Source organism: Atta cephalotes (assembly GCF_000143395.1).
Source record: "Atta cephalotes unplaced genomic scaffold scaffold00028, whole genome shotgun sequence".
NCBI lineage: Eukaryota > Metazoa > Arthropoda > Insecta > Hymenoptera > Formicidae > Atta > Atta cephalotes.
This window is the reverse complement of record NW_012130092.1, coordinates 1,296,900-1,318,536: the sequence shown is the minus strand read 5'-3', so window position 1 is coordinate 1,318,536 and position 21,637 is coordinate 1,296,900. Positions and strand designations below refer to the sequence as shown.

The 21,637-nt window shown below is 30.8% G+C and overlaps 7 protein-coding genes across 8 annotated transcripts in view; 3 read left to right on the top strand and 4 right to left on the bottom strand.

Moving 5' to 3' along the window:
* Positions 1 to 3,273: 3,273 nt before the first annotated feature.
* LOC105620646 (josephin-2) lies at positions 3,274 to 4,352 on the top strand. The gene is made up of 4 exons (XM_012202136.1): positions 3,274 to 3,324; positions 3,527 to 3,741; positions 3,823 to 4,003; positions 4,098 to 4,352. The coding sequence occupies exons 1-4, from the start codon at positions 3,274 to 3,276 to the stop codon at positions 4,350 to 4,352; spliced, it is 702 nt and encodes a 233-aa protein (XP_012057526.1).
* An 843-nt stretch (positions 4,353 to 5,195) lies between these two features.
* LOC105620645 (probable cytosolic Fe-S cluster assembly factor CPIJ010948) lies at positions 5,196 to 7,306 on the bottom strand. Of its 2 annotated transcripts, none has more exons than XM_012202135.1 (7): positions 7,241 to 7,306; positions 7,069 to 7,170; positions 6,852 to 6,995; positions 6,302 to 6,572; positions 5,965 to 6,213; positions 5,507 to 5,884; positions 5,196 to 5,437 (listed from the first exon to the last, which is right to left on the bottom strand). In XM_012202135.1, the coding sequence occupies exons 1-7, from the start codon at positions 7,304 to 7,306 to the stop codon at positions 5,196 to 5,198; spliced, it is 1,452 nt and encodes a 483-aa protein (XP_012057525.1). The 2 variants fall into 2 exon arrangements, with proteins under 2 accessions (XP_012057525.1, XP_012057524.1); XM_012202134.1 differs by having other exon boundaries at positions 6,843 to 6,995; positions 7,075 to 7,170.
* A 594-nt stretch (positions 7,307 to 7,900) lies between these two features.
* On the top strand, positions 7,901 to 8,777 carry LOC105620644 (dynein light chain 4, axonemal-like). The gene is made up of 2 exons (XM_012202133.1): positions 7,901 to 7,960; positions 8,529 to 8,777. Exons 1-2 carry the CDS (start codon positions 7,901 to 7,903, stop codon positions 8,775 to 8,777), a joined length of 309 nt encoding a protein of 102 aa, XP_012057523.1.
* Positions 8,778 to 9,317: 540 nt separating this feature from the next.
* On the bottom strand, positions 9,318 to 9,713 carry LOC105620643 (dynein light chain 4, axonemal-like). The gene is made up of 2 exons (XM_012202132.1): positions 9,648 to 9,713; positions 9,318 to 9,575 (listed from the first exon to the last, which is right to left on the bottom strand). Exons 1-2 carry the CDS (start codon positions 9,711 to 9,713, stop codon positions 9,318 to 9,320), a joined length of 324 nt encoding a protein of 107 aa, XP_012057522.1.
* Positions 9,714 to 10,781: 1,068 nt separating this feature from the next.
* Positions 10,782 to 13,085, top strand: LOC105620642 (protein phosphatase methylesterase 1). The gene is made up of 8 exons (XM_012202130.1): positions 10,782 to 10,858; positions 10,987 to 11,179; positions 11,246 to 11,355; positions 11,720 to 11,953; positions 12,197 to 12,262; positions 12,355 to 12,680; positions 12,779 to 12,911; positions 13,067 to 13,085. The coding sequence occupies exons 1-8, from the start codon at positions 10,782 to 10,784 to the stop codon at positions 13,083 to 13,085; spliced, it is 1,158 nt and encodes a 385-aa protein (XP_012057520.1).
* An 875-nt stretch (positions 13,086 to 13,960) lies between these two features.
* Positions 13,961 to 17,093, bottom strand: LOC105620641 (kelch-like protein 5). Its single transcript, XM_012202129.1, has 10 exons — positions 16,862 to 17,093; positions 16,277 to 16,438; positions 15,891 to 16,204; positions 15,580 to 15,675; positions 15,318 to 15,507; positions 14,957 to 15,181; positions 14,713 to 14,875; positions 14,348 to 14,560; positions 14,110 to 14,281; positions 13,961 to 14,029 (listed from the first exon to the last, which is right to left on the bottom strand). The coding sequence occupies exons 1-10, from the start codon at positions 17,091 to 17,093 to the stop codon at positions 13,961 to 13,963; spliced, it is 1,836 nt and encodes a 611-aa protein (XP_012057519.1).
* A 2,797-nt stretch (positions 17,094 to 19,890) lies between these two features.
* Positions 19,891 to 21,637, bottom strand: part of LOC105620640 (mucolipin-3-like) — a 4,875-nt gene continuing 3,128 nt past the window's right edge. Inside the window, exon 3 of the mRNA XM_012202128.1 lies at positions 19,891 to 21,348. Coding sequence (XP_012057518.1) covers positions 19,891 to 21,348 — 1,458 coding nt within the window. The remainder of the gene's footprint in view (positions 21,349 to 21,637) is intronic.

Sequence of the window (21,637 nt, the reverse complement as noted above, 5' to 3'; positions counted from 1 at the left end):
GAGAGAGAGAGAGAATGAAAATGTAAAAAGGTGCAAGCAACACAAACAGAGCTATGATTTTGTGTAGGTTTACATGAGGTTTACACGAAACTCCCTATTGTTCTTATATTTCATGCAGGAATTTATAATTAGTAGGGGAAATTGGGTGAATTGTGCGCACCTAAGGGAAATTTATTGTCCTTGAATGATTTTCCAAGTTCAAAGTGATATAAATATGATATAGAAACATTTTTCTATCATTACATATCTTCATATCGAACAGATTTTTATTCAATAAAATTATATTTAATAAAAAAGAAATGAAAAAGCGAAAAAATTTCTCGCGTCGGGTAATTGTGCGCATGGGTTGAATAATTGTGCGCAAAGCTAAAGTCGTAAGAAATGAATGAATTATGGAATGTTTACAAAGAAATCAGAAAATATATTGCGATATAAATATATATTAAATATATTTTAAATATGTATGCATATATTAAGCAAAAACTAATGTAATACTAATACACATAGACAAAATAAAATAATAATGCAAAGAAAAAACGAAAAAATGAGTGCTCATATAGTATTATATATGGAAGATGGGTAATTGTGCGCACTTCAAAACGCTTGCGCACAATCGCCGCGGCCTGACTCGATATGAAATACGATTACTTCAACATTTCTTACTAATTTAATAAATAATCTCAAAAGACGCACATAATAACATACTTTAATAATGTATGCAACTTTAATCAAACAAATTAAAAATACCAATTTTCTGACTGCTAAAATAACAAGAAAAGATGTGATTTTACTTTTTTGTATTTCTCTGGTTAGCAACGTATTTATGTCGTATCTTTTGTAGTTATATCTTAAGAGGACGACCTGCGTAAAAATTTCACCACAATCTTCATCCATTGGATGTTTTCATCCATTGGAAAAGTATTAAACCAGAATGCGCACAATTACCCGCTACTACATTTCCCCTACTTATTATGCATTCTGTAAATAAAATTGACAGGTTAGGGGCTCCGCACAATAAAAGGAACAGGGAACAGAGAACAGAAATGATATTCACTTTATTTAATTCCATCATGTTCATGTCTATTACATACTGAATGCTATGAACGATGAGCGATATCTGAAGGGCGCATTCAATAGACACAACAGTTGAGTAAGCATTGCCATTGATGTATTCTTCTAGAGCTAAAATTCTGATTGGATGAGTTAAAAGAATATACCAATAATAGTAAGCAGTTACTCAACTATTGAGTCCACTGAATACGCCCAATGAGTGCTCTGCTTTACTTCATCACGTGAGCAAAAGCAGGAGATTGATTCTATTCTTGAAACGAGATGAAAATTACAAAAATGAAAAAATTTACTAGGTATTGACTAATGAAATTATCAATATTCTAATATATTCGTTCATTTTCATCTCGTTTCAAGATACGGAATCGATCCCTAGAGCTTTCATTGGATATCGCTTGTGGCTGATCGCTCATCGCATCACATGCTCCTACTTTCTCCAATCGTAGTTTCTACTCATTCAATCGCGCTCGTTAAGCTATAATAGTCTCACACACACACTTTCCGTAACAGTAATCGTTAAGCTATAATAGTCTCACACACACACTTTCCGTAACGTAATCGTAACGTAGATTTTCGACTAATCATGTTGCTTGATTAGGCCATCCGTAATCGTAAAAATAAAGCAAATCGATTAGTCGAAACTCTTACTGTTACGAAAAATGTGGTTTAGTTTCCATTTTAAATTGGTGTAAGAAATTTACTAGATATAAACACAATAGAGATACCAACAGCGTCAGGGCTGTTTGCCCTGTTGTCAGTGACAGAACGAAAGTCTACCAAATCGGAGGAGAGAACAGGCTTACGATCAAAAGGAGAAGCGCCCTGATATTTTTCTTTATATTCGTCAATTGTTTACACCGGATTTGAATGTAAGAAAGAACCAACCAATTACAGTCGAATAGTCCCCTGTCGAATGATAGAGGCATGTAGTTGATTGGTTCTTATTCTTTGTATCAATCATGAAAGTTTATCCCTAAGATGGAAAGTGAAAAGTGAAAATTTTAACTATTGAAGATAATGGAGAAATTTTTCACTTTTCACTTTTTATCCTAGGAAAAAAGTTTCATAATTGATACCCTGAGAGCCGGTTCCACCTTTTAGTAAATTTTACCAGTGAAGTAAATCTGGGAATCTGCGCGTGTGATTGGGTAATGTTGCTTATTCAACAGGAAAAATTTACCAAAAGATGGAACAACTGGCCCTGGGCCCCTATTCTTGAGCATATATGAATATGAAATTTTCGCATATGAAAATAAAAGTTTCTCAATTGTGATTAGTTGATTGTACGGAATTGCTATTTTCGAATGCGATATTTGTTCAAGAATAGGGCCTCTCCGGTTTAAATTCTCCGTGAAAACTAGGCCTGTGACTAGCTTTAAAGGCTCCGCACAATAAAAGGAGAACAGAGAATAAAAATTTCAATCCTATCAGAAATCACGTATTGCTGAATACACAGTTTCTGATAGGTTAAAATTCTTATTCTCTGTTCCCTGTTCCTTTTATTGTGTGGAGCCCCTTAGAGTGAGTAGGAATATGTTGAAGCATATTGAAGTGAACAAACCTGTAGTGTTGTATCGACGATTATGGCAAATTGGTGCAATTGAGTGCAAATCGGTTTTCATATTCATTTTTAGTGTTAATAAATAATTTAATTCTTTTAAGGTTATGAGGTTATCAAAAAAATATGTAACTAAAAGAGTTAAATTATTTATTATCATTGAAAATATGAATGAATTAATTTGCTACGTTTGTCAAGGTATTAGGTAATTAGAAAATATCCAGTCTGAATCGAAACACTGCCAAGTTGAAGGGGTGTATCAGTGGTTTCTGTTTATGGAACAGTTTGGAATTGATCCATTGCTTCTGCACTGTTCTGCACTTTAGTGTACTTTCACTAACTACGACTGTGGCCTGTAGTTGTATCAATCGAGCGTTTTGAGAGTTCGTGACCACTAATTTTCTACGATTATCGTGTGTGCTTTTCGCCAAATCCAAATGACATGTAATGTATGTTTGGCGTGCTTTAATCATTATGATAGTTGAATAGTCGTGAGTTCTTAAAGTGCCGTTGATGATTCAAGTCCTGTAGTTTGCTGATAGTCATTCGTTGTTGAACACTATTGAATACATTTTTTAAAGGTTCTTTTAAAAAGCACCGGCAAATTAATCTTTGCTTTTAGACGGTGGGAAAACTATGTAGTTGCAATGGTTGCGAGCACGATTGATATGACTGGATCTATATACCATGAACGACAAGTAATTTGTTAATGTTATTATTTCGTAAATTGTTTTTATATCGCATTTATATTGTGTAGAAAACTCATCACATTATACACAATGCGAAGCAATTGTGAATGGAATATTGATATTTAAAAATATTTTTACTATATTTGAAAAAAGTCTTTTTACTTACTTTGTTGTGTACTTATGTTATATAAAATTATAAATTGAAATATAGGTGAAGGAGCTGTGTGCATTACATGCGTTAAACAACTTGTTTCAAGAGCGTGGATTTAGCAAGCAAGAATTAGATCAAATTTGTTACAGTTTAAGTCCAGATGTATGGATCAATCCTCATAAATCTCTATTAGGACTTGGCAATTATGATATTAATGTTATTATGGCTGCTCTTCAAAGAAGAGGACGCGAAGCTGTATGGTTCGACAAACGTAGGTTCGTAATCATTGATATCGTAAGAATATGACCATATAAATTACGATTGTAAACGTTTATTAATTATTCCTTCTGCCTTAGAGATCCAAAGTGTCTTCGTTTAGACAACATCGAGGGTTTTATACTTAATGTCCCAACTGAATACAAACTAGGTTTTGTGCTACTTCCTTTGAAACGACGTCATTGGATCGCTTTAAAAAAGATACATGGTGCCTTTTATAATCTTGATTCAAAACTGGACTCGCCACAATTAATAGGAAAGGTTATTAAATAATATAATTAAATAAAATTTGTTAAAAAATATAAACATATTTTTATATATTTTGCAATATTAACTATATTTTTTTTTATATCAGGACAACGATTTACTCATATATCTAAAGGATCAGATAGATAGCAAGGAAAAGGAACTATTCCTTGTTGTTACTAGAGAAATTGATAGCAATCAAGGATGGTTAATAGATACATGTGAAAATCAAGATGACAATAACATGGATCATGATTCCATTCGATATATCGAGGATGGATACCCAGATATAGATTTGAAAAAATCCGAATCTAAAGAAATGAATGAAAATGAAGAATTCCTAGATAACAAAAATTCTAGATAATTGAAGCCACATGCAACATGTTCCACTCAATTATGTATTTATTCATTCTCTTGTTGCTAATTTCAGGAAGGGTAATTATAATTATTGCAAGAAAAGACTTGGGATTATATAAAAACAGAAAGAATACACAGAGAAAAATAAAGCAGATAATGGGAATTACTCGTAATAATTCACTGAGCATGATTTGCAATATTTTTAATCGTATTTATGTGTTAACACAAATGTGATATTTTTATCTATTTACTTTTATTTGAGAAGTTATTTATACATTGTGTACATTTCGTACTATTTATGACACATGTGTAACAACGCATTTTAAGAAATAATATATGTAAGATATATATAGTGTTGTATTCAAAATGAAAATATATTGCTTTATTAAAAGTTAACATATATAAGAAAAGAACTTGTATTTAAACAACAGCTACTTGTATGTGTATATCGTGATATTATTTATATGTGATAATCATATCTCTGTCGTTTTAAAAAGCTCTCTCTTGTATAAATAAATACACTTGTAATATGAAATTGTTATAATACATTTTAGGTACAATCATAACTTTTACACAATAAATACACTTGCAATTTTTTTTATAATGTAATTTTAATCCTGTATATAAGATGGTATTAAGAGTACACATTATTTATATTATATAAGAGCGTAAAATTATTTATATCACATGGCATATATTTAAGTTATGACTTTAAGCATCAAATAATTAGAAATTATTTATTTTTATTATTGTACTGCATAAATAAAGAATCAATCAGCCAATGAACTTCTATACAAATATACATATTATATAAATAATGATATATAACATTGTTATAATATATATTAGATCACCACTTTATTGCAAGTGCTGTATTCATTTTTTGTATTTCGTGATACTGTGTATTGAAATATGCGTTAACTTTGTCTGTATGCTCTCCTCCTAGCCAAGTTTTATATAGGTTCTGTACCACTTTATTTTCTTCGGGTTTGCTTAATGGAAGTTTATGATACATAATTTCTAATGTCAACGCAAGTTCTCGAGGTTGAACGTTCCCATTGGGCCTTATTTGTGCTCCACCGTTTAAACAACCTAATAATAATAATTATATTAAATTTAGTTATTTGCATGCTAAAACATTTTAAACAAAGCAATAATTACCACATGGACATGCCATAATTTCAACATAGTCATAAACGCATTTGCCTCTTTTCATTTTTTGAACTATGTTCTGTATATTTCGGAATCCATTAATAGTAGCGAACTTTAATAACACTTGATCATTTCTTTTCAATTCTGCCTCTTGAAAATCAGGATTTCTAAGATTTTTGAAATCCACTGTAACATTGTCCTCGTCAAAAAGATTCGTTGCTGCGTAACGAAAAATGAAATCTGCGTAACCACCTGATCCTGAGCCACTATGACCCCACAACTTATTTCCAATGTTTTCATTGCAAGACCCAAATGGTTGTTTAATTTCACCTTCGTCTATTTCGTTTAATACTAAACCATCTTCACTTAGCATCTGTTCCAATTCAACTGAAAAACCAAAAGTTGATATAATTTATACTTAAATTTTAATAATTTTAAATTTAATGCAGAAATATGAATAAATATACTTGATGTTATGACACAGTCTACGTCTCTCGTCTTTCTTTGTTGATTGTAAAAATCTTCTCTGGAAGCTTCCAACTTCTTATCATAGCAGGGCATTACAGTTACATGATATATCTGTTCTGGTGACAGATTCATAACTTCAGCTAAGTGATACTTTACTAATGATCCCATAATTTGCTGAGGTGATTTTGTGATACTTATATATGGCAATATAAAATTTCCATGAGTTTTCTCAGCATAACATACCCAACCTATTAGAAATAAGAATATATTAGAAATAAAAATATATTATAAATCTCATAAATTGACTAATATCTATTTTTTTCATAAATATTTTACCTGGACATGAAGAAGACAACATTGGTAACTGATTTTTCATGCCCTCTTTACTGGCTTTATAACGTTCGACGAACTCTTTGGCAGCTTCTAATAAGACAAAATCGTCAGCCACTGTCATATCCAATACTGCATCAGCTCCCAATCGATAGAAAAATCCTGCTAGTTTATGGAGAGTTTGCTCAGGGGTAAGTTCATAGTGTTGTGCCAGTGACAACACTGGTTGCACTGATAGACTTACTATTATATATTTAGAATCTGTGCTTCCTACATTCTACAAAATGATATTAAAACATTTAAAATATAAAATAAATTAAGAATCTTAATAATTTTATATATCTCATTCAAAGATAAATATTGTAGATATAAATCTAAGGTTTATATTTATAAAAGAATCAGTAATAATTAGTGCTGTATATTTCTATACATTCTATAGATATTTAAATACTTGATATTTTGTTTAATATATAAAATTTCTTTACTTTTGTATATAAATTAGAAAACTATAAAATATTTATACATTGTAGTAACATTTATTCTTTACCTGTTGAACTACTTTCTCTTGAAACACCCTAAGCAATTCTTCTCGACTTTGTTGAGTAACGAGCACACTTTCAGCAGATGTAATACAACCACTGCATGCTAAACAGTCTGCAAGTGTGATCTCAACTTTTTGTAATTTTTCTGGTTGTTCAATCTGTATAATAAAGCAAACTTTAATGAAAAGTTTTATGTTAGAATTATACTTTGGCAAAATGAATGTTGTAGACATTTACTTCATTGAGCGCCGAAAGGGCATTATCTGATTGTATTTTTATCTTTGCACCTGTTTTGCTTTTGTTTGCTTGCATTTCTATGGGTTTAATGCATTCCTGTAACAAATGTAATTTAAAATAATACATGAAAATTAGATCCAATACAGAATGATATTGATCATTATACCTGCGATGGAGTGATGAAATCATCCAGATTTGTAATTTGCAACGCTCCACTGAATCTTGATGCCATTTTTTCTAAATTTTACTTCTTTCCTAGATATTTTCTGTAAACAATTTATATAAAAGAAATTTACACACAAAAAATCTTTTCCTTTTATAAAGAAAATGTTTTTCAATTAAATAAATATTTATTTTTCAAGATCGTTAAAACTGTTTATACAATTGTAGATTATTTTTTATAAATTATAATTCATCGTGAAGATGAATGCAGCAAAAATAAACAAAGCTTTCCAGCGTTAGCTAATAAATATTAATGTCGAATTGAGATATTAACCTCTTTATTCTTGAAACATAAATGACTCACTAAATTTCATAATTTCTGTAATTCTTTATATAAATAAAGCGTCTGTATCGCAATTCGACTACGTGCTAAAACTAAAAATAATGATAACAAAACATGCCTATATCCAAGAGATAAGAAATATCTTCATTAAATTAGTACAACATAAATGTCAATAAATGTCTTCGTGACGGATAATTTATGATGGTGACAATGTGCTCCTCTGACTCACTGACCTGCGCCTGGGACACCGCAACCGTGCCACTGTATAAAGTATTTGTGTTAGCATTGTTAGAGGCGCGATTTGCTTATAAAATTGCAATAATGACCGAAGTGAGAAAGGACGACATTGTAAAAATTCTTCACACTTATCCGTTTTGTAGAGTAAGTAAAATGCACGTCGCATTTTATTATAATTTGTTGTATAACTTTCGCTGCGTAAATAGATGTAAAATATGACGTTTGATCAATACATACGGGAAGTATATCGACACTTCTGATTTAAAATCAAAATTACCCGCATTTTATTTAATTTCGAATGAATATCAATTTGTTTGTTGTCTAATTTGATTCTATAATATATAAAAATATTAATATTTAAAAATTATTTTAAATATTATTATGTATTACTTAAAATTTATAAAAATTTGGAGAAATTATAATATTGTCATTGCAAAAATTATCCAGCTAGATCCAAATATATATACATGTGTGTGTGTGTGTGTGTGTGTGTGTGTGTGTGTGTGTGTGTGTGTGTGTGTGTGTGCGTGCGTGCGTGCGTGCGTGCGTGCGTGCGTGCGTGCGTGCGTGCGTGCGTGCGTGCGTGCGCGCGCGTGCGTGCGTGTGTGTGTGTGTGTGTGTGTGTATATGAGTTGGGTAAATTACTGGAAATCTTTTGGTAATATAAATTTCTTTAATAATGTATAATTTTTTTAATGATGTTTATTTACAGAAATGCGATATGTCCGACGAAATGAAACAGGAAGCGATGGAATTATGTGTAACTGCAGCAGAAAAATACGCAGACAATTATGAGAGCGTATCTCGAATGATTAAGGAGACAATGGATAAAAAATTCGGTGCATCATGGCACACTGTTGTTGGAGAAGGCTACGGTTTTGAAATAACTTATCAATTGAAACACCTTCTATATATGTATTGTGCTGGCAATTTGGCAATATGCATTTGGAAATCTGCATAGTGCAGTTTCGACATTTATTATAATTTATTTTATGTATTTGTGTGTATTTATGTGTTTATATAATGCATATATATGTGCTTGAATGTACATAAAAGTACTTTCATATGAATGTGTGAAGCATATGTAAGACTAACATATGTAACATATGTAAGATAAACTGTTACAAGAGGAAGAATGTTTAATTGTAATATCTCAGTGTGGGTCCAACTGTGTGTTTAAATTAAATATTTTATACTCATAATTAAACATATTGGAAACACAAAACTAATGATGATAATCTGATAATCATTAAGATGTATCATATAAAATATAACAATTAATATATAGAAATACTTTCTGGTACAGATTATATTTAAATTATTTATTTGTATTTAGAAAACAATATATTTAATATATGACAGTATGTGTAAAAATATATAAGATTCAATATTAAAGTACTTGTTTGTAAGAAGGTAATAATAATACATAACATATATTTAGAAAAATTCATATACATGACAGTATTTGAAAGTACATATTTAGCTTTTGCATGTAAATTTATCAAAAACCTGTAACCGTCCTCCATACAAGAACTGCTACGTTACCTCCAATAAACATATATAATAGTGAATTCTCTTGATATGTAGTTGCACATGCATAAGCTTCCCCGACGACTACTTGAAATGGTGGACCAAATTTTTTATCCAGATTATCTTTGATCATGCGAGCTGCATGCTCATAATTCTCTGAATATTTTTCCACAGCAGTGACACAGGTTTCTATAGCTTCCTGCTTCATATCCTCTGGCATATCACTGTGCTAAAGAAAATTTCTGCAATAATTAAAATATCCTAATTGACTTGTGATGTGTTACAAACAAAATCAATTTACCTTACATAATGGATATGTATGAATCATCGAAGTTGCAACTTCTTTCTTTATCTCTCCAGCCCACATTTTATAAAGATATCTCTTTAATTATTTTATTGTATACTCAGACATACAATAGTAAAAATTATATTGTGTTCTTAATATTCGATAGGATCCATATATTCAATATGATATATATCTGTTATTTATATACATATGACAAACAAATGAACATATAACATGTACATGTTATTGAAATTTTTCAAGAAAATGAAATTGAGAATTTATAATTTTATATACATAACATATTTTATGTACATACATATGTGTATATATATATATATATATTATATGTGTATATATATTAAAACTATATATATATTACGTAGTTTAATTTATAATAATTATTATAATATATATACATACACGAGTTTATTGATTTTTAATTGCGCCAAAAAATAAACAACTTTGATTAAAATGTATTAATTGTTATAAATAATAAATTTCGGTAGCTTAATAATAATATTAATCGGAAATTAATTAATTTTAAGATGTTATAAGCAAGAAAATAGTTTTAATATGGAAATTACATATTATTTTTTTAGAAATTGCTTTTAGAAATTGATTTTTTTTTCTCACAAATCGAAAGGTTATGATGCCTCTTCTTGATGAGTTTCGGATCGTACTAAAATCGTGGGATTTTTAACGCGTTCCAAAACTCATGCAAAAATAGCGCTGCAATTTTTCCGCGAATACTTGTCGATGTTTGACATAATTCGAGAAAGCTCGGTGATACTCGAAAATAAATTAGTATTATCCGATTATCAAAGGATTATCAGAGGATTAAGGGCAACATTTAGGAGAAACAGAAAAGAAGAAAAGAAAAAAGAATAGGAAAAATCCGTTTCCGCCATTTGCGTGTCGATGATCGGTGTGCGATAGTGTGAGTTTCGCGTCCTCGACGTTCCTTTCGCCGGTAGATCCATTAACGTCATATATGTGTTTCACACTTCTTTTCTCCGTCACCTCCCTTACACGCACAACTGTGCATTAGCCAGTGCCGAGTGTTCCCTTTTGCATATATGACTGCAATAGAAAGTACGAAAGAGATCGTTCCCGACACGACGGTGTCATTGACGTCTGCGATACGTTAACATGTCTGCCCTTCAAAAGTCAGTTTTGAAATCCAGATTACCACCATCGGCCATCAATTTCTCTGCTTTGAACTCCAGGTTTGTGTTGACTTGTGAAATCGTATGAAAGTAGGATTTTTAATAAGTTACTGAATAAGTTGAAGGAAATTGCTATAAAATCATAATCTAATTGCTATAAAATCATACAAAAATGCCTTTTTTTAAAGACTTAGTAAGTCGAGGGGAGCTCAGCGAAGAAGAGACTACGAACCAGTACGATGGGATCCGTATTTTGATCATTCCAAGGATGTACCAGTGGGACAGAACACTTTTCATGTTTATATCAAGGGCACTGAGGGACCATTATTAGTTTTATTGCATGGCGGTGGTTATAGTGGTTTAACTTGGGCAGAACTCACAGTATGTATCATTTGTAGTTGCTAATAACATGTTGAGAAAGAGATTAATACGCATTATTAATTTTAGAAATCGATTATGACAATGGTATTATGTAGAGTCATGGCGATTGATCTTAGAGGTCATGGGGATACTCATACCACAGACGATGATGACTTGTCTGCAGATACTTTAGCATCGTGAGTAAAATGTACATTTTTTTTAATTTTGCTTATATTTTTATTATTATAATAAGGTTGATTGTATTTTTTTAATCTATGTATTTTAATCTTCAAGTAAGAATAAATATATATAATATATATAAATATATATATATATATATATATATATATATATATATGATAAATTTGTTAAAAACTTTCTATGAATGTAAAATAGTTTTGTACACACATACATATACATAGTTGTATATATTGGTTTTTATAAAAATTTTATTTATTTCTTATATGTTATTTGATTATTTGATTTATAAGCCGTTGTGCATAAAATCTTTATGAAATCTTTTTTTTGCGTTGTAATAAATTGTATTATTTTTATTACCAGAGATGTTGCAGCTGTTATAGACATAATTGCGCATGATGCTCCAATAATTCTTGTCGGTCATAGCATGGGTGGTGCGGTAGCTGTAAGAGCAGCTCCACTGATTTCAAATTTATATGGATTAGGAGTTATAGATGTTGTAGAAGGTACGGCAATGGATGCATTAGCTTCTATGCAGAGTTTTTTGAGATCACGGCCATCTAGTTTTAGCACCATATCTCAGGCTATAGAGTGGTGGTTAGTATTTTCTTAATGCTTTTAATGCATTCATCATTATTGTAATATGTTCTTTAAATGATTCATTTACTTTTTATTTGAAAATAATATAATTCTATTGTATATATATATATATATATATAATTAATTTCCTTATAATTAAATTTTTCAGATCATGTTAATGCATTAGTATGTGTGTGTATATATATATATATATATATACACAAAAGTTTTATCATATTAATCTTTAATTGATGTTTTCAGCGTTCGTAGCGGACAAATTCGGAATATACAATCGGCAAAAGTTTCCGTTCCTGGGCAGATAAAGAAGTTAGTGAGTTCTTAAAGATCTTAGGTTTTTTGTAATATTTTTATACTGATATTAAAATAAATCGAATCATACAATACACGTGCTATTTCAGCATTGAAACTAGCAAATTAGCAACTCATGATATTGATTCATTGCCAACCCAATACAACAAGTGTGAATCTAATCCAGAACCAATTATATCGCGAGATGATATTATCCAAGAGGAAGAGTCATCCAATATGCCACCGCCTGCGTCTTCTGCTATTACTACTAACAGAAAATATGTCTGGAGAATAGATTTGGCAAAAACGGAGCAACATTGGTTTGGCTGGTTTAAGGGATTATCGACAGCATTCTTGAATGTTCCTACACCGAAAATGTTGTTGTTAGCAGGAGTTGATAGATTAGATCGTGAACTCACTGTAGGACAAATGCAAGGTATATAATTTTCAGTGCTGTCATTAGTATATGCTAATGTGACACAAGTTTTAAATATTTTTCAATAAAATAATTACTTATTTTTTTCATAAAAATAGGTAAATTCCAAATGCAAGTATTGCCCGCTTGTGGGCATGCTGTTCATGAAGATGTTCCAGATAAAGTAGCGGAAGCTGTTGCTACGTTTATGGTTAGGCACAAGTTTGCAGAGCCAGCGTCGGATTTTCCACGGTAAACTAAAGTACATTTTATCTTCACATTTACAAGTTAGTGTAAGATTCTTTTTGAAAAGAGAAAACATGCATAGCTTTTATATTTTTTGACTTTACAATTTTTGTTTCTAATTTTGTGAAAGATATATAATTTTGTTGTTATCATTGTTTCAGGACTTTTCCGGCTTGTTAAGAAAAAAATTAAACAATTGTAATGTAAACATATGGAATAATGTCATGTTTTCTTTTAATTAATTGATATAATTTTATTTATTTCAAGAGATAATAATCGTCAAATATAGAAACATATATCATATATGTAAATAAAAACATTTATCTTGATGAGAAAAATAAATTTGTTCTTATATATTCTTCTATCAGTTTTTTTAAGTTTATTAAATTATGATTTTTACAAGTTAAAGTATCAGTATAATTTGGCATAAATATTGTAATTACTTAAAGTATTTGTATCTGAAATATATTTATTTTTTCAAATTTCTCACTAGCATTCTTGATTTATATTACTTATTTCTAAAAAAATGGTTTTACAATTTATTATATGATTATTATTATTATACAGAAAAATATTGACATTTACGAAAAATGTTACTTTTATGAAAGAAAACGTGGTTAGATTTATATATTTTATTGAAAATGTTTGTACTTATAGTTTAGATTAATATGATGGATACAAAAAAATTACCACACATTGTCAATAACAAAATTATTCGCTACATTGAAAATTTATATAAAATCGAAATATTATGTACAAATAAATGCTAAATATATAGTTTGATTAGATTACAATAATTGGAATTTCCTTAGTACAGTATGAAATTGTGTAAAAATCCTATAAAAGTTACTATATGCTAAGAAGAAATATAATACTTATTTAAATATGAAATTATTTAAAATTGTTTCAGAAAAATGACAGTTTGATTAATTAACACGCATATGATATCACAAGAGAGCAAATTCTGTTATATTTCTGAAACACTTAAAATCACATATAGTTACAAATATAAATCACATAATAGCAAGAATTACTGATTGTTTAATAAAAATGATCTATATGGTATTAGTTAAATTTTTTACAACAACACAGGGTCCTGCACGGCCAGCCTTAAGAGGAGCAACCTTCAAACATAAAATTACAAAATACATTTAAAAATTATTTTTGTATTATATCCAATTACAGGAATAGTTTATACACTCACAGGTTCCCATTCGTTGAGATGTGGATCATAGGCTTCCACTAGTGTGAGATATTGCTGACCGTCGTATCCTCCTATGGCCATAAGTCGGTCACCTAATACGCACACACCGACTGCATCTCGAGGAACACTCATTGGCGCAACCATAGTCCATGTATCAGTTTTAGGATCATATCTATATTGTTACATTGCATTACACACAACTTGAAAATTTTAATATGTAACATAATAGTAGCTTCACCTTTCTACACAGTCGAATCTACTAGCATTCGGATTACTAGCTGGAGCATCGTGACCACCGAGTGCATAAAGACAACCGTTTACTACTCCTACGCCTACACCGCCCCGCCTCTTCGACATAGGCGCACATGGTGTCCACTTATTTGTATGCGGATCATAGCATTCTACAGTATTTAAGCAGGAACTGATATCTCTTCCTCCTACAGCATATAATCTAAAAGATTAAAAAATTGCATTAAAATCATTATAAAAATTCAATATTAAATCTTTTTAAATCGATAAAATATGAAAACACACTAAAATTTATGTGAAAACGGCTGAAAACGGATATTATATATAAATGTGATAATTTGTCTGTAGACTTACTTATCATTTAACACAGCCACACCGACTGTAGACCTTTGTATGGACATAGGGCATATCGAACTCCATTGACGCGTTGCCGGATCCCATCTTTCGACTGCATCAAGAAAACTCCAACCATCGTGACCACCAACAGCATATAAAGGTCCACCTAATACTGCTACTCCTGAAAAAAATTAATGTATTTATCAGGTTTTTATTACGAATGAATGAAATTGCGTATTAACTTCGCAAATTCGGCACGTACCTAATCCGTGACGATGGACGTTCATAGGTGGTAGAGTGCTCCACGCAAGAGTGGAGAAATCGAAGCATTCTACTGTATTCAGCGTTTTTAAACCATCTCTACCGCCCGCGACAATCAATTTTTTATCGACTATCACCGCGCCAAATTGCAATCTTCTACTACTCATGGCAGCTAAAGATCTCCAGGCATTATCACGCAATGAAAACGCATCTATAGATGTTGCACCTGGACATTATATTGCATATTTTGCATTATTTCGCTTGAGAAAATTAAAAGAACGTGATGCTACATTAATGTTTTTTTTATATTAATAGCAACCAATATTAAATAATTAATTTTGTATATATTAATAATAAATTACCTTTATTGGCATCCATCCCTCCAACAGCTAATAATGTACCCACAGTAGCTTTTCTAGGTTTCGTTCTACCTGTTTGAAGTAAAGGCCTTCTCTCAGGCAACAAATGGTATTTTAATGCTTCCATTACTAATTCCTGCGCCATTCTTTGGTCTTTGAACATTTCGTTACTCTCAATATTATCAGCTATAAACTGTTTTAATTTATTAGTTGATCTAATGTATAAGTTCTGTCAAGTAAAAAATTGAGCTGTCAGTGAACTCACCGCGGGTGATAGCAATGGTAATTTGACTAAACCTAATAATGTACTGGCATCTTTGCTTCTGTTTTCTGAATCATGTTCCAGCCAAGTCACTAGAGCCTGAAATAATAATAATAGAGACTCCATTATTCTCTATACTTCAATTTAGACATATTGTAGTTAATATATATGAACATAGTATAACAAATTTTAATCATTTTTTTTTTAACATTTTATATTATTAAATTTTTTTTGCTCAACATGTAGTTTATTTTGCATTTATTTACAAAATTATTCACAAAAATAATTTACATACAACATGTAGTTAATCTTACATAAAAGATAGTTTCTTCTGAGGGAACATTAAGATCCTCTGATTCAAGTAATTTCGCAACTTCGTTGGCAGATAACAGTAAAAATTCTTGATTTTTTGTAACTTCCATGAAATGTTTTGTAGTGTATGCGTGTGCGTATTCAAATAATTCCGAACAACCCTGCGTGTCGGCAAACATTCGTATGCCCAGGCAGTTGCTCGGATGGAGCTGTTTGACAAGAAACTGACAGCATGCTTTAATAACTGGATTCAATTGTAATAAACACGCTGTGGCAAGAAGAGTCTCTACACTATCTTCTTGTAATTCTATACAACCTGTGCATATATAAAAATATATCAATAAAAATAAACAAGAATAGTTTGAAAAATATCTACAAATCGAATTACCTGTATAACAATAAAGAACCAAAGCCCATAATGCATCTCCATCAACATCCATTAATTCTATTTCATTTTGTGCCGATTCTCGTAAAGAACTTGTGAACATGGCAGCAAAATATTCAGAGCCAGCACTGAGGACTAATCGATGAGCTGGGACACGTTTATTTCCTAAAGAAAGTATAAATCTCACACACACAAATATGAAAAATATGGGATGCTTCCAATTGTATCGAGAACAAAGAATATTTTTAATATATATGTTTAATATATAAAGAATGTATTTTCCCATCTTTCTTCAATTTTTATTAATTAGAAATATTAACAATAGCAAATTATCCAGCAAAAAAAGGTTTTAATATTTATTATTATATATCCAGCAAAAAAAGGTTTTAATATTTATTATTATTATAAGATATAATAATAATAAAAGGAATTTTTCTATGATAATTATAAATAAAAATATATATTAATAATTCTCGTTTATTAAAACATAGTTGATGATTAATCATCAACTGAGTCATAATTCTAATTGACAATTGACACATCGACAGATGCATTGTTATCAAAACAAAGCGTTCGATGTATACTCACCCGCGATCAGTGTGACGTCTGTCAGCTGTTGCTTGTGCAGGTAACTCTCCATAACTCGGAGGCTACTTTCTGCGTGTTTTGGCGAGATGGACACGCACGACATTATGCTGGAAATGCTATGCTCGCTGGCGTCTTTATCCAGACCCAGCGGAAATTCTTGCTGCTGTTGCTGTTGTTGCTGCTCACCTTTGTTTGCGACTCTCGCGGGAGAACTTCCCGCTACTCTTGACATGTTTGCCCGCAGCTGTCGTTTATCACAGCGATAATGATGATCGGCGATTGGGTCGCTAACGAGGATACGGTATGAGACACCGTTCCTCAGAATGCGTCGAAATGTGTGTCGATGTAAACAATGGATCGCGCTCAACCGCGGTCAACGACCATCGCTATCCGTCTTACAGGTCAGCGCACTCGGCAGCTCGACACTGACTGCTGCCGTTTCTCCAGCCGAGACTCGATCCTCGATCGGTTACATTGAGCCACTCGTTGTTCGCTGCGTGACGCGCGTACGTCATACGGAGGATAAACAAAGAACCAGGCGTGTTCACTGTATGTACAGTCGCCAGCGAAAGTATATGCAGCTGCACTTGCTTCTTTTTTTTCACTTTGATTCCTATATTCCACAGAACATGCACTATACACCTTCTTTAGCAACACATACTACAAATATACGTACATGCTAACGTGTACTCTATATACATTTGAGATTTTATATTGAAAGGGAAGATAGATATGTATTGGAGAAATGGAGAATCATTTATCTATTAAATAGAATTTAATTTATGCAAGTTTTAAAATATGAAAGGAAATTGAAATATACATTTTATTGTTATAATATTTTGTCTGATTTGAGTTGTGCCTCTTTCTTACAGCATCAAAAGTCTTGAACGATTATTTTTGATTAACTGATATTTTTTTACATTGCAAGTTTAATCACATTATTTTTCTTATTATTAATAAAAAAGATTTTAAGTGTGATTAAGATTAATCAAGATTGATTACAGTAACCTATAGATAATTGAAATATTAATTACTGAAACAATTATTAAATTAAATAATCGTTATTATTAATCCAATAGTATTTTTCGCTTCAAATTAAATAATAATATAAATAAAATGTCTTATAAATCTGATTATAAGGTAGATCTTCGTACTTAATAATATTTCAGTGTGAATTTATATATTAATTTATATATTAATACATATATTCAATTCTGTGAATGCGCGTTAATTTAATTTTCGGTTTTGAAATGCAATCTTTAAACTGAAACTGGCATAATAATATTATAAATTAATTGATTCGAGTAGAGAAATGTTATAACAGATATTTAAAAAATTCATGTTTATTGTACTTCAATGTAAATATAAATATATTTCTATGCATAATGTTTTTTGTGCAATTTTACCCGAGAAAAAAAGTTTCATACATAATTATATAAATTATATACGATTATATATCATTATATATAATATGTTCGTATATAATATTTTTTCTGGATATCTTATGCTCGATATAAAGCCTACAATTTTTAATACATACATCAAGATCAGACTATAATCATATAATTTATTAATCAAATAATTTATATTATTTGATATTATTGACATAGTTCAATCTTTAATTTTTATTTTTATTTAGATTATACATATATTATATGTCCTTTTTAACTTTGGTATAACACTGAATTGGTTTATATAACAATTAAACGGCAACTCTTATACAATTTATTAATTATCTTACTTTCTCCAAGAATATATCTCCCATAGCAAAAAACATCACAGTTACATCATAACAATAATGATTACATCATGATGTGCGAATATCCGCTTTATCAAATGATGTCACAAATAATGTCACAGCAATGTCACGGTAATGCGAATGTCTTTGTAACATTAATTTGTTATAATAATCTTTCATATTTTCTTCCTGACTATTGTGATTTTATTGTGAAGTGAATGTGATCCTTTGCTATGGGGGATTTATTGATGTTATATATATTGCAAAAGCAATATACGTAGTTATACATATTCTACATGGATTCTCAAAGTGTAAGATATTTACGATAGCGAAATACAATAATAAATATATAATTATATTATACATGCAAATGTACAAGAATTTTTTTATGAAATACTGTACATAAATTTTTGACATTATTTTGCATTGGTTGCTAGCAGTTTAAAAGTTCTGCTCTTTTTTTGTTCTGTCATTTTTGTGTTTTTTTTTGTTTCGCAATACTTATTTTACGTATTTTTAACAGATCGGAAAAATAACTTGGACAATGTGTTGAAAATTAGTAGACTATTAGAAGGCATCCAATAAAAAATTATCTAATAGTTGTGTTTTTAAATAAAAGCGAAATCTAATATAACCGCACTATTGTAATAAATGCTTTTCCATAAAATATTATATAAATTAAACTTATATGGCAGTAATAGAAATTACTCGCGTTGCATAAACATGTCGCGATTATCGAATAAATTTATCAACATTTATAAATGAGGTGAATTTCTTAATTCGATTGATTGTATTATGTGCACAACTTTGTCAGGTGCTTGTATAAAAGCACTTGACGCATAATTGCGATTAATCAATCGATAAATTAAAAAACTTATCTATATTCATGAAAATTCTTTATCGATCCGATTGCACCAATATTCATTTATAGTTAATTTCTTCCTGAATATTATGCTTGATAATTTATTTTTATAATGCTTAAGATTAAATCTATATTAATAAAGAAATTATTTTTACTCTGTAGAATTTTTTCATTAAAAAACATTTTAAAGATTATATTTTTTTAGTGATTTTTTTGTAAAAGATAATTTCATTACATAAAACAGATAAATATAATGCATTGAAATGTAATGCATGATATTGCATACAATTTTTTTTTATTTATTCAATTCGAGGCAAAAAACTAGCAAATTAAAATCATTAAACTAAGGATGTTGAGGCAACCGATTTAAAATTGTACTGCGTATCTATAGTCGCACCATAACATCTCCAGGTGCTTTGCGTTAACGCACTAGACACAGATGGCTCCGTTGCATTCTTGCTCAGATTTTGTTGAGGAGTCCGACTCCGAGAAGGATCCGTAAAAGGGTCTTTTTCGACAGCAACAAAATCGATCAAGCAACTCCGTTAAGTTGCTTCTCTCGGAATCGTCCCTGAAGATGCCGCTCGATGCTTCATCTGTGCAGGGAGCTATAAATGTCTGCAGGTCGTTCTTCGGGAAACCTTCGCGATAATATATCTTGATCGTATCATACGCGTCCATTATCACAGAAATGAACAAACTTAAGACGACGTAAATGTACAGTGAGATAAACGAATATAAATAAATTCTAGAGTACCACCATAACACAGCTGAATTGGAAAACGTTATAGAAAACGTAGCGAACATATCATCGCCATTAATTAACGCAAACAAGCACTCGGATGTAGTCGCAAGGGATCGAAACTTTATATTATATGGACCAAGCACCAACCAGCCACAAAACGTGAAACCGGCATAAATAAGAACCGCACATATCAAGAATCTTGCTACTTTCGGTGTCGCTTTCTTTAAAGTTAAAATGACAACATTATACGTCTTGAAGAAGCCAAGATAGCGCAATACGCCAAACCACACAAGCAGATTTCCAGTTCCAAGAAATATACTGCAAATATTCCAGTGATCACTGTCGGAGTGTTTTCGCTCGATTTGTTCCTTTATGACAGTACCAATAATGATAAGTAGATCATTAATGATAATCATAATGTACCAAAGGTTCAAGAATTCCAGTCGACCTTCGAGGCTTAATATTGTGCCATACGTTTTTTTGAAGAAGTTTATAGTCTCAAACTTCAGTAGTTGAGCTCTATATATCGCTCGCGAGCATAACACCAAAGAAATCGTACAAATAAGTATGACAAGTAAATTCAGCAAAGTCCTAAGTGCCGTTTCGATGCGGTTATCAGTGATGTAACGGGTATCACCTTTGCATTGCAATTTTCTAGCCTCGGCGTCTAATGAGAGCAGCATCTGTCCATCGAAATCGCGGTTATCAAAGATAACTTTAATGTTGAAACGATAACAATCGGGTGGTGTCATTGGCCCGGCTGCTTTCAGATTCACTGTTTTTAGAGCAAATTTCAGATGAGCGCGTACCAGTGCGGAGAAATTGACGTTAATGTTTCTGTCTTGCAGAAGATTGTGCGACGAATTAAATGTGTTGAAGGTTTCAAGAGTGATGTTCAAGCAAGTTTCCACAATTTCGCTATCAAACACGTAGCTCTCGTTGAAACCGAATATAATGCCTTCCTTATATTCATAAAGACACAAGGTTACGGGTCTTACTGAATTATCTTCGGCAATATAGGAATATGCACCGATAGCATCGTTGACGTTGTAATAACCGTGCAAAGCATAATCGATAGCATCATAAAAATCGCTTTGTTTGTAGATAGCTAACGGTCCCGATGCAGGTGGATATACAGGTACCTGAAGCATTAAATTAAATTTACTTATGCTCACGTGTTTTGTATTTGATACTGATATTGAAAGAAAGATAGCAATCCAAATAGAAAGTCTTATTATGCCATTATTATGAAATATCTATCTAGGTGTCATAGATTAAGATCTAAAGTGGTGAAAATGCAGTGATCACTTAAGTTTGCTTTTCAAATTATTTTAAATAATATGAAAAAATATTTTACAGTTGAAATACTATCTTTTTATTTCCATCTTCCATTAGATAGCATTAAAAAAGGAGAATGTAATTGAGATTTAT

What these genes read in the sequence shown, in the direction of transcription:
- LOC105620646 (XM_012202136.1), top strand. Translation starts at nt 3,274, where the DNA reads ATGGTTGCGAGCACGATTGATATGACTGGATCTATATACCATGAACGA. An exon ending in CTATATACCATGAACGACAA is followed by an intron (nt 3,325 to 3,526) that starts GTAATTTGTTAA and finishes ATTGAAATATAG; the next exon opens with GTGAAGGAGCTGTGTGCATT. An exon ending in CGCCACAATTAATAGGAAAG is followed by an intron (nt 4,004 to 4,097) that starts GTTATTAAATAA and finishes TTTTTATATCAG; the next exon opens with GACAACGATTTACTCATATA.
- LOC105620645 (XM_012202134.1), bottom strand. Translation starts at nt 7,306, where the DNA reads ATGGCATCAAGATTCAGTGGAGCGTTGCAAATTACAAATCTGGATGAT. An exon ending in GTTGTCTTCTTCATGTCCAG is followed by an intron (nt 6,214 to 6,301) that starts GTAAAATATTTA and finishes TATTTCTAATAG; the next exon opens with GTTGGGTATGTTATGCTGAG. An exon ending in AATTATGGCATGTCCATGTG is followed by an intron (nt 5,438 to 5,506) that starts GTAATTATTGCT and finishes TATTATTATTAG; the next exon opens with GTTGTTTAAACGGTGGAGCA.
- LOC105620644 (XM_012202133.1), top strand. Translation starts at nt 7,901, where the DNA reads ATGACCGAAGTGAGAAAGGACGACATTGTAAAAATTCTTCACACTTAT. An exon ending in ACACTTATCCGTTTTGTAGA is followed by an intron (nt 7,961 to 8,528) that starts GTAAGTAAAATG and finishes GTTTATTTACAG; the next exon opens with AAATGCGATATGTCCGACGA.
- LOC105620643 (XM_012202132.1), bottom strand. Translation starts at nt 9,713, where the DNA reads ATGTGGGCTGGAGAGATAAAGAAAGAAGTTGCAACTTCGATGATTCAT. An exon ending in ATACATATCCATTATGTAAG is followed by an intron (nt 9,576 to 9,647) that starts GTAAATTGATTT and finishes AATTTTCTTTAG; the next exon opens with CACAGTGATATGCCAGAGGA.
- LOC105620642 (XM_012202130.1), top strand. Translation starts at nt 10,782, where the DNA reads ATGTCTGCCCTTCAAAAGTCAGTTTTGAAATCCAGATTACCACCATCG. An exon ending in TCTGCAGATACTTTAGCATC is followed by an intron (nt 11,356 to 11,719) that starts GTGAGTAAAATG and finishes TTTTATTACCAG; the next exon opens with AGATGTTGCAGCTGTTATAG. An exon ending in GTTCCTGGGCAGATAAAGAA is followed by an intron (nt 12,263 to 12,354) that starts GTTAGTGAGTTC and finishes GTGCTATTTCAG; the next exon opens with CATTGAAACTAGCAAATTAG.
- LOC105620641 (XM_012202129.1), bottom strand. Translation starts at nt 17,093, where the DNA reads ATGTCAAGAGTAGCGGGAAGTTCTCCCGCGAGAGTCGCAAACAAAGGT. An exon ending in GGTTCTTTATTGTTATACAG is followed by an intron (nt 16,205 to 16,276) that starts GTAATTCGATTT and finishes ATATATGCACAG; the next exon opens with GTTGTATAGAATTACAAGAA. An exon ending in GTGGCTGTGTTAAATGATAA is followed by an intron (nt 14,561 to 14,712) that starts GTAAGTCTACAG and finishes TTAATCTTTTAG; the next exon opens with ATTATATGCTGTAGGAGGAA.